This window comes from Sycon ciliatum, chromosome 4 (genome assembly GCF_964019385.1).
Source record: "Sycon ciliatum chromosome 4, ocSycCili1.1, whole genome shotgun sequence".
Classification (NCBI taxonomy): Eukaryota; Metazoa; Porifera; class Calcarea; order Leucosolenida; family Sycettidae; genus Sycon; species Sycon ciliatum.
The window spans coordinates 24,007,076-24,022,685 of record NC_088646.1 but is presented as its reverse complement, the minus strand read 5'-3'; the positions used below and the strand labels follow the sequence as shown (position 1 = coordinate 24,022,685).

Below are 15,610 nucleotides of genomic sequence, written 5' to 3'. Positions count from 1 at the left end.
CCTCATATGGGGACGCAGAGGAGCAAGCAGCTCAAATGTGTGGCGACGCCACATGGCTAAGGTTACCACCAATATGTCCTTAGCTCACAAGATACTCATTATCTTCTTCGACTCCTTGGCAAAGTCATCTTTTCCATGCATGCGCAATAATAAAAATAATTGTTGCTTTTCGAATTCTTCACTCTTTTCGAAAAATGTGCTTGGGTGCGTCACGTGTTACATGATCTTACATCTCGCATGAGTCGCATCCAGGGAGTCGTAAAAGCCCGGGAGAGGACACGGCACACATTCCCAGAAAACATCTTTGCCTCACGCTGCCGGGGAACGCTGCCAGGGAACGGTGTTGCGAGGCAAGGAAATTATTATTTTCGAAAATTGTGATGTCTTCTTGAAATACTAATTGGGACATTCTCCGATTTCTCTTAGAGCACGGAGACGATTGCTCCGTCGGGTCTTCTGATCTCTATTTTCATCTTCAATTCTTCCAGCTGCCTCACTCATTCTCTCTCAGTTTATCGAAGTTAATTTATTCTGAGGCGATGGAAATGCAAGATAAATCCCTAATTGTACTTCACTTTTATTTGAGTTGGGGTGAACGAAATGAGATTTGTGGATAATGACGCCACTTCCCGTGTTAGCCGCTGGTCGTATCATACAGCTCATATTCCATTGCAGGCGATGGGCGAACGTTCGTGTTGAGATCCGCTGAGCTTCCTCGTACTCGTGGAGTTGAATTTGTGGCAGAAATTGCACTGAATTGCAGTCAAATGGTTGTGAATGAAACGAGATTTGTGGAAAATGACGCCACTTGCCGTGTTAGCCGCTGGTCGTATCATACAGCCCATATTCCATTGCAGGTGATGGGCGAACGTTCGTGTTGAGATCCGCTGAGCTTCCTCGTACTCGTGGAGTTGAATTTGCGGCAGAAATTGCACTGAATTGCAGTCGAATGGTTGTGAATGAAACGAGATTTGTGGAAAATGACGCCACTTCCCGTGTTAGCCGCTGGTCGTATCATACAGCCCATATTCCATTGCAGGTGATGGGCGAAAGTTCTTGTGGAGATTCGCTGAGCTTCCTCAGCGTACTCGTGGATTTATGAATTTGTGTCAGAAATTGCACTGAAATTGCAGTCGAGTGGACTTCTGTGCGTGTGTTGTGAGTGAATCGCAACGGCTCCCTTCCTTCAGCATCGTCAAAACGCAACATAGAGCATTATTACGCACTCGTTCCATGATTCATGATAATGCCTGGATTCTTTTAAAAACAATCAATGTGTGTTCCCTATCTATCTACATTGTACATGGTTGCAGGTCGTTATTTATAAATCTTGATAATTTCAACACTTTTCTACTCGTATACTGAGTACGCGGTGACTTGAGCCGTTTAGGAAACGGAAGTCTTGGCGAGTGTACAAAAGGTAAACCTATCATTTGTACTTCATAACGGAATTGTGCACAAAAATGCACACGCACGTGCGCGCGCACACACACAAACACTGTACAAACACACACAAAAGTACAAGCGCATGTGCACATACACACGCCTCCCCCCCCCCCCCCACACACACACACACACACTCAACTCCCCACCCCTGTACCATGTGTACTGAGTCTGACAGACATACAATCATGTTTATCCTTCCTTCGCCACCAGTTTCGGATAATGGTGTCAACAACGAGTTGTAAAATATTGGTATTTTAGGACTCCCTGCCCTGAAGACGAGCACAGCGCCGTGGATCGAGCAGATCCGGCCGCGCCGGCCTAGCGTGCTTCACTTTCTGGCCGAGGCAAACATCGTCCGCGTGCGCGCATCCCGTGTCCTCTCCCGGGCTTTTACGACTCCCTGGTCGCATCACATGATCACGCCGACGCCATTTTGATGGGGAATTGGGGATCCCCCACGCGGCCACTAGCAGTCTTTTCGTGCTACACAGGACAGTACTAGCTAGCTAGATCTACACACGTATGTGCAGTGGTACACACACAGCTATAGCTACACTACGTAACCATGGTAACACTAGCCTCATACAAGTCGTAGATCTACACTACTACAGCTTGACACTGACAGCTAGCTAGCTCAGCTGATCAGGCTGGCCTGGGTTCGCCGCCGAGCCGACCATTCATTTCATTCATTTCCCACAAACATACACATTCAAAAATCTTTTCAACTACTCACACTGAAAGAGAAGGGACAAGTAATAGTTACTTCAAGCAAACTAATTTTCAGTTGGAGTAAAGGCAGCTGTAAAGAGAAGCTGATCATGGATGAGGCAGATCTGGTAAGTGACGTTTTGGGTTTTATGTTTCTTCAAGTCGTCAAATTGCTGATTTCTTCTGTGGTGGAATCACTTTTTACCATGTACTGAATTTTTACAGGGATTCGATTTGAGCTTGAAGAAGAAGAAAAAGAAGAAGAAGACACCTGTCGACTTTGATGCAGACGCCGGCGCAAGTGCACCAACAGACGCCACTGCGGACGAATCTGCTGAAATCCCCCAGTCGGAAGAAGTAGCTCCGGCTGCAACAGAGGATGTTGCAGATGACTTGGTTCGTTTGCTGTGAAGTGTTTATCCCTTTTAATACTCACATTATTGTGTGCCGCGTACGGAGGTGAACCGACTTACATGTATCTGTTCGGCTTTAAGTGCACATGATGTATACAGTGAAAATCCAGTATAAAGTATCCTGTAGAAAACATCCTCTGGTAGTATGGACACACTATGTTCTACCAGTCATTAGACCTGAAGGGGAAAGACCATCAGACTCTTCTACGGCACGTACACGCACGCACACCGCACAATCTCAGGACCTGGTGTTTCTTGTACTGGTTCTAGGAAGTAGTGAAACTCACTGACCTAGATTATTATTGAAGACTATTCTAAATACACTGTGAGGTATACCAGTTGCGCAGCAAAAGCCCGCACTCGCACTTGCTATCGAAGGCTAGTAATTAAGGTATTAGAGTAGTCCAACCAGCTGAACACAGCAGCACGAGAAATTACATGACTAGGTAAACACTAGGATCTGACCCGTATGATCAACAATTATACAATGATGAGCGTGTGCTCTTAACGTAATTGAGCGGCCCAGATGTTCCAATCAATTATTTCTAACATGCTATCCTTGCAACCCAATCTACTTATCTGTCATGAACAATGTAATACTTGTACCACAAAGCAATACCGTGCACTAGACTCTAAATACATGACACCACAGTCATCAGTATTAAACCAATGCATGCAAGCAAGATCAGCAGTTATCCTTCAGACCTTAGATATACAGACTCAGTACCTCCACCATGAAGTACAGATTGCATGGCCCTTGGAGGTATGTTATACTGAAGTATCACTGTACATGTAGAAAGCACGTTCACATGGATGTCATTGTGGTGTACAGTAGTCAATGCTCCTGTGGCCTCTGTTTCCTGCAAAGGCCTTGAGTATAATATGACAGTGCCTACATTCGATTCATTATAGTTATAGTGCAGGATGCCTGTCCTGTCGGATAGACACTGTACCGGTATCATACAAGACAGGTTAGGTGGCAAGATAGAGGACACTTCATAAGAGTAATACAGTATTCATATAGTGGTACAGTACAAAGCCCTCTCTAATCCAACCGAATGCAGTCATAGTAACTATTTTTCTCGGCGACGGCGCGTAACTATTATTTATTATTATTATTATTTATTCTTCTTTTACTAGGGAATTCCCAACAGGCGTCAGCGCCTTTTTACAGGGAACCCTAGGTATAATTTGATGGATGAGCGAAATTCAGCTGGTGAACTAGACATGCGGCAAGCCGGTGGAAGTGTATTCCACCTGGCAGCGCCAACTCCCAAGAGTATGCAGCTGTTGGAAGACTGCAATGGCAGGACTTCAGACCACATGACATTCGGTTCTCCCGAGTTTGCGTGTGGCTCTTTGGTTTTGATTTTTGCACTGGTTGCTTGTGCAGTTTTTTCGAACCATGCCACATGATGTGAAAGTCTGTTGTCATACCTGCGGATAGAGAATGTGCAGGCAGGTGCACAATCTTGAAGGCTATTGTGCTCTTGTTTGCAGCGTGTCCCCCACCTTGTCGCCAAGTTGTTATGACGAATGATATGTTGTCGTAAAGAACCATCCCAACCATAGCCCTATGGCCAAGCCCAAGACTTGGATGCTGCCCTCTATGATTCACAAGTGCTCCCTCCTTTGTTCTTCTCATGTGTTCAGGGTGCATTCAATCCCAACATGAAGAAGAAGAAAAAGAAGAAGAAGGCAGCAGACTTTGATGCTCTAGTTACCACCGACAGTACTGAGAATACGGCTGAAGACACTACAAGTGCTGCAGGTAAGATGATGATCTTAGTTCTCGGGTGATTGTACTGTTGTGGGCATGGAAATCTGGTCGAATGACTCGGGGCCGGCGCCCTCAGTGCGTACAGAACGTTGCATGCACAGTGCACATGTCGATCGTATGCGTATTGACGGCTGCATGGCCAGCGCACTGGGCCGCTTGACCTCCGACCGGATTTCCTTGTCCACGACAGCAGGTGCGTGTGTGTGCGTGTGGATGTGGGTGGATGTGCATGCAGGTGGGTGGATGTACATGCGGGTGTTTAGGGGATATGGCTCCCTTTGGTGGTGCACCTGCATTGGTGAATATGGACTTTAGACATCCTTATAACAATTGCATGGACATGGAGCTATAAGGGACCATCGCAAAAGTTCGCAGAAGCCCCCGAAACGAAGACCGTGAGTTTCGGGCCTGACCCCCCTCCCTCCCCCCTCAAACGAAACGACAGTCACAATATGGGCTTCATTTTTTCACTTCGATGCTCACACATAATAATTATTATAATATACTACACAAGTATTGTTGTATCAGTGCGTAACAATGTACAGCACTTAATAAATGCAACGATGATAATCACCTTGCAGTGGGTGATCTAAGAACGAGAACAGCTAGAGCTATGCAGTTGTATCCTTTGAGCATTACAATGAACGTTGATTGGTGTATATTGCTTTCACATTCAAGCGATCTACGCCGGCTGTGCATGTGATGGCATGCTAATCCTACAGCTCCTATCATGTCGTCAATACTTTTTTGAATTGAAGCCCGGTTTGCGATTTTCGCACCGACTCCCTCCCCCCCAAACGTATGCTCTTCGTTTCAGGGGCTTCTGCGAACTTTTGCGATGGTCCCTAAGGGGAGAGAGAACAATGATTTGCACAGGTGAACCTTGGGAATTCGGCCACCCTCAGTGCCGGCTAAAATAATCTGATCTTTTTGAAATGACTATCCAGACTATAAACGCCATATGACGACTGGAACCCAGGATAGCCCTACAATCACGTGCTGCGTAAAATCTACACTCACAGCATCAGCTTCCTGCAGCCTAGCCTTTGGCAGCATGCTCTGTATTGTGTTTCATGTACAGTCAAACCTCTTTAGGACGAACATCAAGGGACCGATGATATTTGTTCGCAACAACAGGAGTTCTTCTTATCCATGTGTTTTACCCAGTGAATACACAGGGTTTTATCCAATACAGTTACGAATACTAGTTCTTCTTAGGCAAACATTTTTCTTATCAGTGTTCTTCCTGACCAGGTTTCACTGTGTGTACCAGTACTTTTACGAGTGAGAAGAGACGAGCTTTTGGTTGCATTTGCCTTTTTGTATGCTTCCCTCGGAGAAGTGCACTAGTGAACTACAAAAGTCAATCAAGTGTCTCAAGCAAATGTGGTTGGAGACCAGTGTTCCACGTTCTCCGTAAACACTTGCTTGACCCATTGTGCGTGGTGATTGTACAGAGGAAAGTGACAAGGTGTATGGAGGAGGTAGTAGTTGGCTTCTCACTAAATTGCTATTTTTCTTGATGTGTTCCTCTCCAGCCAGTACCACATCTGCGCTTCCTGAGGTTGACTACACATATGAGAATGTAAGCGACACTACTAATAGTGTATTGTAAAGTGAGAAACTTTCGCTAGAGATTAAATTTTGCTGTTTTCGCGACCATCACACATTCGCGAATATAAATCGCCGCAAACCTCTCCGCACATTGATTGTAGACAGTACAAGACCCGACTGAAGAGATAGAATCGCAAACGCTTCTCATCGTGAACCAGCCCGATTTATGAAAACGCTATATTTGCACACCGCGAAAGTTTGTCGCTTTACAGTATCCCATCTGTGCTTCACCTGGTTTTTTCCATTGCTGTGCTGTTCGATTATCGAAGCATGTGCCTGTCCTTTTACTATCATGTTGATGATCTTGGTTGTGTTTGTAGCTTCTCCATCGGGTGTTTGACATCATGAGACTGAAGGACCCTGAGAACAAGCTCGGAGAAAGACCCAAGTTTGTGCTGAAGCCACCTCAAGTGACACGTATTGGAACAAGAAAAACATCATTCGTCAACTTCACAGAGATCTGCAAGCTGTAAGTTCCTTTTTAAGAATTGTATTGTACTTATTTGGGCTGATTCTCTCTCTCTCTCTCTCTCTCTCTCTCTCTTTCTCTCTCTCTCTTTCTCTCTCTCTTTCTCTCTCTCTTTCTCTCTCTCTCTCTCTCTCTCTCTCTCTCTCTCTCTCTCTCTCTCTCTCTCTCTCTCTCTCTCTCTCTCTCTCTCTGTACTTGCTTTCTATCATTTTCTCATCACGAGTTTCCCAGCTTCTGATTGTTCCTTTGGGTGCCCTATGTGGTGTGTGTGTACTTTGTCCTCTTGTGTTCAGACTGCATCGACAGCCAAAGCACTTGCTTGCATTTATCTGCGCTGAATTGGGTACCAGGTAAGTCCGGTCAGGGTGTGGCATTGCTACTGCTGTATATGAAGGTTGAAATGATCTGCACTCGCTTTCTTTACAGCTCAACAAGTGAGCAAGAGGACTCGACATTACACTGTTCGATGGGTTTTGAGATTTGCTGTTTTTCCGGAAGGGAGCGTCCACACCAGCTGAACTACAGCTATCAAGTGCGAAAGCATTGAAGCACTAACGTTGCGTGCAACTGTACTTTACTCTAGAACACTAGGTACAACGCACAAGGAGGTCTCTATTGCCACCGGTTCTCTTCCGACTGTTTTACTTATTTCCTCCCCTCTCGGTGTGCTGCAGTGGCTCCGTCGATGCCAACAACCAGCTGATCATCCGTGGTCGCTATCAACAGAAGCAGATAGAGAGTGTACTCAGACGTTACATCAGTAAGTCTCTGGTGCCTTTGACTAACCTGTTTGCAGAAAGTACCGCATTGCTAGGCGATGTGTGTGAGGGTGGTACCTAAACTGTATGCGTTGCAACAATACTTCTGGAACTTGTATGGCAAAAATATATCAATGAGGCAGTAAAGGTGTTTAGTACCAAAGGCTTACGATCGATGGAGACTCATGCAATGGAATCTTTATGAATGGCAGTGACGTGCATACATTATTAGTACAGTAAAACCTGTCAAGGCGACCCAGTGGCGTGCACCGAGTCTTGAAAGGGGGGTTTCTAGAGTTGGTAATTTTTTTCTGGGGCCCCATTGTATAATTATGTATGAATTTTGTGCACATGCGCCTCCCCCGAACATCCTGTCGGAGATAACGGCGAGGGCAGTCGGCTAGGGAGGAGGGAGGGGGGCCGGGACTCAAGATCAGGGGTGCAGGGCACCAATGAACACTGGTGCTGATGAGATGCGGGGCTCGTCCGACTGCTATCATCAGATCATGCCGGCACAAACGCGTCTGAGAGGGAACCAGGTACAGGGGTAGAAAGGACAGAAATAAGAATAAAGAGGAATGGAGGGAGGGGACGATGCCGGTTACATGGAAATGTTGGTACATGTACCGTAAAGTACCGCCAGAGCGCCCCGTCTCGCGAGAGCGCCCCACCTTGATTTTATAGCCAGAGAAAGGAAAATCGTATGGCAGAGTGCAACGAAGTGTGTACGATGTGAGAATCATAGTGTACTAAGGTCACACTTGGCAGGTTTTTGTGTGGAGCTTGTGTCCTCTAGTCTTGAAGGTACGGATTGACTGCAAAACGTGCAATATGTGTACAAGGTTCATGTCGTATGACCTACAGACAGCAGACCACCTCCACAATACGACCACGAAAGGATGAGATGGTGGGGCGCTCTGGCGGTACTTTACGGTATAATCGATAGCATGATAAAACGGGTTACCTTTTTTGATAGGCCTAGCTGCGCGGGCTACACTACAGTCTATAACACTATGTCTATCAGACTATGGTACTTCACTAGTCCACTCCACTGTCTCCAGGCTTGTTTGTTTCATCAAAACACTGCTTACATTCGTCGTATCTTTCTTTCTGTTCTTATGACGAAGTTTTCAGCATGTATTGGCAATGTTCCACATGATTTCAATAGAGAGTTATGGACCTCGCTTCGATGGAAGCTCGCGGAAGAAAAGCGAAGCCCCGCGTCCTTGAGTCGCCGCCGGAGCAGCGCTTCGTTCTGAAGCAGCGCAAGTGGATCATGGACGCACATTTTTACCTCTTCCAGTCGACAAAGTTTTTGACGAACATCTCTGCTGCGCACATGAGCGAGAACGAAAGGCTGTGGCGATCTTGATTTAAGTCAACGGTTTGGAAGGAGATATCGTCAATCATATCCTTGAACTGACTTGCATCGCGCGTGCTTGACTCAAATTTCGAAACAAAACGGATTTCTTGAACGTCATCGCCAATCCAGGAGCGAACCAGAGCTAGAGATCGATCCCTCCGTGGCTACTCTCCACTGAAGAAAAAGAGAATAATGTATTTCGAACTGCATGCAAAGCAACTCTCTCTCACTTCGAAATAAGGACATAGTCACTGTACTGTGAACTGCCCGTCGATTGATGCGTTTGCAGGATCGATAACCAATCCAGTACGAGGTGAATTGCTATTTCTGGACATTGGACATTTCTGGACCTTTCGAGTAAAATAATTTTTCGTCGCGTGTAGAGTCAAGTCAGTCAGGTTGATGAAGTTTTTTCTTGTTGTAGTTGACAGCTGGGTTGTTGTAGTTTCTCCTCGTGTCGGTGCCTTGTTGATAGCCTTTTCTTCGGAGGCATTTCAACGAGTTTTGTGGTACTATGTCGCATGAGAATTTTGAATTTTGAGTAAAATAAGAAGTAATGGACGAATCGTTGGCTTCCCCATGTGCACTGCACTTCAGACGCTGTATAGTCTTGGACCTGTTGGCTGGAAGTGTGAAGAGGCCAACTGCAGTCCACCAATAGAAAAATAACAAAAATGGTGCAGTATTGGATGCCTATTGACGCTATTTTACTTTCATGTCCAGAATTCCATACACTGAAATTTAGGGCAAAAAATTGGCCTGTCGAAAACATCCCGCTATAAAGTGTCTGGGATCACAGCATGAGCAATTGTCACATATTTGGAAAGATGAAGGATTAGGCCATACAATAGATACAAAAAGATATGAAAAATGTAAAACACACAGCCAGTGGGCCTCTATTTTATTTTCATGTCCAGAAATTGCTATTCACCTCGTACTACACGCTTTTCTTTTGGCAAGATTGCCCGAAAAAAGGTGGTTTCCAGACACCAAAAAACTCATACGGTGCACGCGCCTGCGACCACTCGGATAAGGCGACCACCTGTCCTAAAAGACCAATGAAACCAGGACCAAGGGAAGCTATTTCCAGTTAAATGACCCTTAGTAGGTAACAAAGACCACATTTTGAAAGTCCCTTGAGCGGTCGTCCTAGACAGGTTTCACTGTATTTATTACAGTCATATCGTTTTGTTGTGCTGTTGCCAGCTGTATCTACCAAAGTAACAATGTCTGTTGGTGTCGCTGACTTTATCTATTGCTCTGCAGAGGAGTACGTCACTTGCCACACATGCAGATCTCCAGAGACCATCTTGCAGAAGGAGACGCGCCTGTTCTTCTTGCAGTGCGAACGCTGCAATTCGCGCTGCTCCGTGGCTACCATCAAGTCTGGTTTCCAGGCCGTCACACAGAAGCGTGCAGCACAGAGAGCAAAACAGGGTTAACCTTAGGTATTTTCATTCTATTCATGTAACACTCATGTACATTTTTAAAAGTTCTATTTACTTCTATTGTCTCTTTGTGTGGGTTCGTATGCGTGTACGTGGTTGTATATGTGGGTGTCTGGAAAGTGGGTGGGTGTTTGCAAGAGTACATAACCCCCGGTACTCTTGATAATACTAAGAGTAAGAGTCCATAATGGACTCTAGTCTTGTCTTGCAGTTTTGATCTTGTGTGTGTGGGGGGGGGGGGGGCGTTGGCATTGGCAGATAATGCTCGAAAAGCTGTGAAATTGGCAGGACCATACAAACCTTATGGCGGGCAATTCCTGCTCCATTTCTTTATCCACATACCAAACATGCATGAAACGTACTAAAAAAAGTACCGAATTCTGCCAATTTTTCTGCCGGCATTATCCGCAAAGAGGCCCGGGGGGGGGGGGGGGGGGCTGGACTGAAGCCAGTATGGCAGTAAAGACTAAAGAGTAAAGTACTACTACTACTAGCTACTACTACTAGACGTAGCCTTCTAATTTTTAGGCATGGGTACGAGGTCCAGCCGTTGCGCAACGACGCTACCTCCGCTGGCGTACGCGAAGGACTAAAGGGACGCTGGTCTAGGAGTGCGGCAGTTTTTGCACCATGGCAACCAGAAGCGCGCGCACGCGAGAGCCACCAGCGCAAAGCGCTCCAGACTTGCGGCGGTAGAGCGAGTGAGACACTTCGCCGTGACCCAGTACGAGTGCAGTCTTGAGCTACAGCTACGGCCAGGCTAGGCCCGCGGCCAAGGGAAAAATATTTGCCGAACGTGTGTTCGAAGCGGTTCATGTTCACTTCTTTCGATGATTACTAGTATTATCAATATCATGATGTCTTTTTCAACTTCTAATAATTCTACCACTGTACCAGTGAATATTATTACTTCAATATTAATTTTATTAGTGCAGTAATTGCCAAGACAGAAGACTGCAGTACGAACTCGTACTCGTAGCAGCAGCAATGTCAAGAAGAGCAGGCAGCGTAGCAAAAGCAGTCACAACAACGCAGACGCAATAACATTTTCAGCAGCCGTTCATCTCAGAGGGGATGCAGCGCCAAACTGCGAGGGTGAGGTGGTAACTCTCACAACCAATACCTCCGCAGGTAAGTACTAGTAAAGCCTCTTGTGCGGGAAAAATGAATTGCACATATCATCAAACAAATTCAAATTCAGTAAACTACTTTGAAGTACAAAAATCAATTTAAATGCATGAATCTTCACTAGTTTGAGGGAAAGAGACAAACGGGAAAAGTCTGAACAAAAAATTGACTGTCACCACCAGGACTCGAACCAGGGACCCTCGCTTGTAGCTAGCGATGCTCTAACCACTGAGCTATGGTGTAGTCGTCATCCCAGCAGAGACCGTTCAACATTTTCTTCAGACTTCGTAACTCACACTTCCTGTGAATCCACACAGGCGGGTGGGACGCAGCCCTCACTGTACCCACACACTTCACGTACACTCTAGCACGCGTGCAGCCTCAAGTCATAAAAATGCATGAATGTTAGTATTAAACACAAAAATAAAAAGTAAAAATCAATTGGAACACAAAAAAGAGACAAAAACCCTAGGTAAAAGAGCCCACAGAAACATTACCGTACTGGCAAAGAACGGCAGCTATTTACAAAGGCCCTATTCCTACGCCTGTATGATGCCCGGGACCCTCTGATACAGACAAGTACTATTATATAACCCTGTTCTTACTCGAACATGCCTCCGGATAGCACACGACTCGTTGTTTTAGAAGACTGTATTATAATGTTTTACTCTGACTCTGATCGAAATCATCTTGCAGTACAAAGGAAAGTTCTGCTTCTCTCGAAGCAGAAGCGGAGATTCAAAAAACATTCAAATCAAAAGATTGCGCGAAAGCAGTGTACGCGACTACGCGCATCAGACGTGAATACAACATGAGAAGTGAAAGCAGTGTACGCGACTACGCGCATCCAGACGTGAATACAACATGAGGAATGAAAGCAGTGTACGCGACTAAGCGCATCAGACGTGAATACAACATGAGGAACGAATGCGTAGTAGTATGATAATGCACAACAGTACAACAAGCAGTGCTGATAGACACATAAAACGGAGTGGCTCTGCACCATTATCAGTGGGCTGGATATAGACTGTACAAACCCAATACTAGTACAATACTAGTATTAGATAAACCTTGTTATAGTTCACACATGTTGTTAGTTTGACAGCATGAAACAAGGTGGAGGACACAACACCCAGCTGGAGAAACTAAAGAAGTCAGTTACGACTGCCCTTGAAGCTGAGAAGTTGTGTGAGCTCAGTCTGTGCGAACGGTAGGTTCATTATCCAAACAAATGGCGAAATAAAAAGTTGCCAGAAGAATAACCTCTACAAATAACCACTTGTGTTATCCACACGTATCAACTACTTATCAGCATTTCAATGAATATTCTGATTCTGAAAACAATCGTTTCAATGCTCGACCTTATTATAATGATGATAAACTGAACACAATTCAAGAATACTATAACTCAACACATAAGAGATTGGAACTCAGACGGTGAGCCAAGAAAAAATTGTAACATGGAAAAATGTGGGCACAAGGCACTTTCATGCCGTGGAATGTCTCCGTGCTCCTTGTCAGTTTTGTGCTGGATTGTGCACGTCTGACTCTTCAAAATCTGGCTTAGTTGGTAGACTCAATCGCATAACTTGTGCCCACATTTGTCCATGTAACATAAGTGATATGAATGTTATCTAATCTGGCACTCAATGTGTGACATTTTGTGTGACATTTTGTGTGTTATCTTGCAATATCACGCGACTCAATATCACATCAGACTAATTATACCAAAGTTTCTCTGCAGGGACTGGGAGGATGGGAGTTGAAAAATCCACAGCTGATGCAAACCGGATTTTTAATGTATGATGTATATGTGTTTTTTTTCTGCACCCTACTAGGTTCATCGTTTAGCTACCCCACAGCTGAGTGCCATACTGGTCATGACGTAACTACAGAAACAGGAAAACTTGCCGGGGAGCTGAGCCAAAGTCAAGGTAAGAAACTAAGAATCACTCCGCGACATCTGAGGCTTCATGCAAACGGTGATAACGGCACACGCGCCATGACTTTGTTTTGTAGGCTCTGTTGAGAAGCGACACTCCAACGCGTTCACCTGTGACCACCACGGCACAATGTATAGCGCGACAAGGCTGGTGTGATATTCAGTACTGAGAACGTGACCGCGGTCCGAGCAACAAACAACACCTTTGTGCAGTTGACAAGACCCTTGTTCACCCTTGACCATTCCTGGAGCAATATAAATCTAAATCTGCAAAAAACAAACTCTCTCTACAGCTACTTGTTTTCTCCTGCAACCTTCTCCGGGACTGTGCTGCTTTTTAAAACGACTGTCATGTCCAGCAAAATCCAGCCTTATCATGCTCAACTAGGGTCAGGACCATACAGTTGTTGCCCACAGGGACAGTTGTCTGTGTACTGCTGCGGGGTACTGATGTTTTATTTGGCTGGATTTCATCAACAACGACTACTTTACCATTCAAATGGTTGGTTGTTACCTGTGATCTCTGTGTTCTCTTTGTAGAACTTTATACCTGTGCATGGCCATGATCCCATGTACAAACAGCCCCAGAGAGTACCCATGCATGCTGGCAGCTTACTCATCTGGGACCAGCGTGTGGCGCACGGCAGTCGGCCCAACAACAGCACGCGAGCAAGGTACGTCAGAACACTGCTACGTATATGAGTATTCGTGTGCCTGTGTGTATGAGTGTGCGCTCGTGTGTGTGTGTCCGTATTTGTTTTAAAGTTTGATGCAGTGGTTTGTACTAGGTGCTTTCCCGCCTACTCAGTTCTCACCAACCAGACTGATATCTATGATAAAGCTCTGGTCTACGGTACATGAGTAGATGATGCTCTCCGGATATCTAGCAGCATCTAGACCCTCCTGGAATACGGAGAACTTAATTATGGGCTGCTTATCGCTATAGGCTACTGACATGTATTGTACTATGGTACTTGAAGTCTTGAATAGTAGTCGTTGGTGGGAAAGGATCATCCCTCTAGGCTATGTGTGGGTTCGTGTTATGACAAGTTCTTGTGGACCTACAATGTCCTCTGCAGGTATGTTCAATTTGTAAAGATGTTCCCATCCATCAACCTCCGCTCAGAACGAGCTAAGAATCGTGGACAGCTTATCAAGGACAAGGTATGTTGCGGGTGCTCCGCCGGCTGATGTGACCAGTAATGGATGTGTCTGTCCTGCTGCTAAGTATACGAGATCTCGTAGTCCTTAGGCTGTTTTGTTGTCCTGCTGCTGCCTAGCGGATCATGTGATTGTTCGCTTCCCTGTGTGTGCTCTGGGTACTGCCCCTCGCGTTGTTTCCTGTAGCTGTGTGCTTATTGTGCTGTTGTCTGTGTTCTTGTATTCACATGCCGGATTCCCTTGCATTCATGTATCCACATCATCCGGGTGACGTCACATGCCTATCATAGTGCCAGTGGTGTAACGATGTGCTAGTATTGTTTTCCTGTGTGATGACATTCCCCAAACTGTCTCCTGTCTCGCATGCGCACGTGTGATATGAGCATGCATGATTCGTGAGTCTTCAGTCAGCGAGTCTTGATACACACATGTAACACAGTGTTATCTCTGTGTTTACACGGTGTACTTGTAGGTTGAACTAGCTGGTGTCGACTTGACTGACCTGGGCAAGAAGCTGTTTGCCCTCAAGGCATGGGCATCCGCGCACACGAAGGTGCCCCGCGCCAAGGCTAAGAAAAAGACATAGACTACGTGTTCGCATGGCTCTTTGTACATTCACAGTTGAGTGCCTCGTTTTATGTGTGTATGCTTAAATCGTGTACACCCTCTGATGGGAGTATGATAATGTAGTCATCTAGGACGGCTGGACTGTCCCTAGTGTTCCAAGTGCATATTGACGCTAACCTCCAATGTTATATCCAGCAAGTATCAGATCTGCACTATCGCACATAGAACTGGTGTATATTTCTTTACTGTGTTGATCACTACCCTACTAGCCACAGTCATATTTATATCAACAATAACGTGGGCACCGCATTATTTTTTGTTTAGGAGCTGTCGGTATGCCGGTAGCATGGGTCACGCTAGTGCAAAATAGGCTAGACTACATGCAGCCAAGAACCAGGCACTATTCCATCCAAGAAATAGTGGGAGTAGCTATCCTGATGCCTTGCAACATGTCCAAACCACTTCAACTTGATGCTTGGTAACGAGAGAGCTTGGAAGCTCAGGGCCCTACGCTATGCTTTTTTGCCTTGATGACCGAGACAAAAAAAAGCATAGGGATGTCATAAATTCTTATAAGTTTCTACTTTTTGTTTTTAGACATATTAAACCTGGGATTCGAACCCGCACTATCGCCCTGCATGCATCCCCCGATACACTTCGCATACATACTAATTCTTCCAAGTTGCTTCACGTTATGATCTTGTATTTGAAAGCCCTATTGGAATATGCATTGTGGCCAGCCGTTTTTGATTGTACGGTACGGTCGGGATAGGTACGGTCGAGGGTAATACGACACCGTCTACCGCCTTGATG

At 45.6% G+C, this 15,610-nt stretch overlaps 2 protein-coding genes across 2 annotated transcripts; both read left to right on the top strand.

Moving 5' to 3' along the window:
• The first annotated feature begins 2,121 nt into the window (after window positions 1-2,121).
• On the top strand, window positions 2,122-10,051 carry LOC135815163 (eukaryotic translation initiation factor 2 subunit 2-like). Its single transcript, XM_065328419.1, has 8 exons — window positions 2,122-2,282; window positions 2,380-2,550; window positions 4,221-4,338; window positions 5,886-5,932; window positions 6,282-6,430; window positions 6,724-6,780; window positions 7,105-7,190; window positions 9,818-10,051. The coding sequence occupies exons 1-8, from the start codon at window positions 2,265-2,267 to the stop codon at window positions 9,991-9,993; spliced, it is 822 nt and encodes a 273-aa protein (XP_065184491.1). The 5' UTR covers window positions 2,122-2,264; the 3' UTR covers window positions 9,994-10,051.
• Window positions 10,052-10,916: 865 nt separating this feature from the next.
• LOC135815162 (putative phytanoyl-CoA dioxygenase) lies at window positions 10,917-15,527 on the top strand. Its single transcript, XM_065328418.1, has 5 exons — window positions 10,917-11,130; window positions 12,966-13,061; window positions 13,610-13,743; window positions 14,149-14,233; window positions 14,703-15,527. The coding sequence occupies exons 3-5, from the start codon at window positions 13,640-13,642 to the stop codon at window positions 14,814-14,816; spliced, it is 303 nt and encodes a 100-aa protein (XP_065184490.1). The 5' UTR covers window positions 10,917-11,130; window positions 12,966-13,061; window positions 13,610-13,639; the 3' UTR covers window positions 14,817-15,527.
• Window positions 15,528-15,610: the final 83 nt, after the last annotated feature.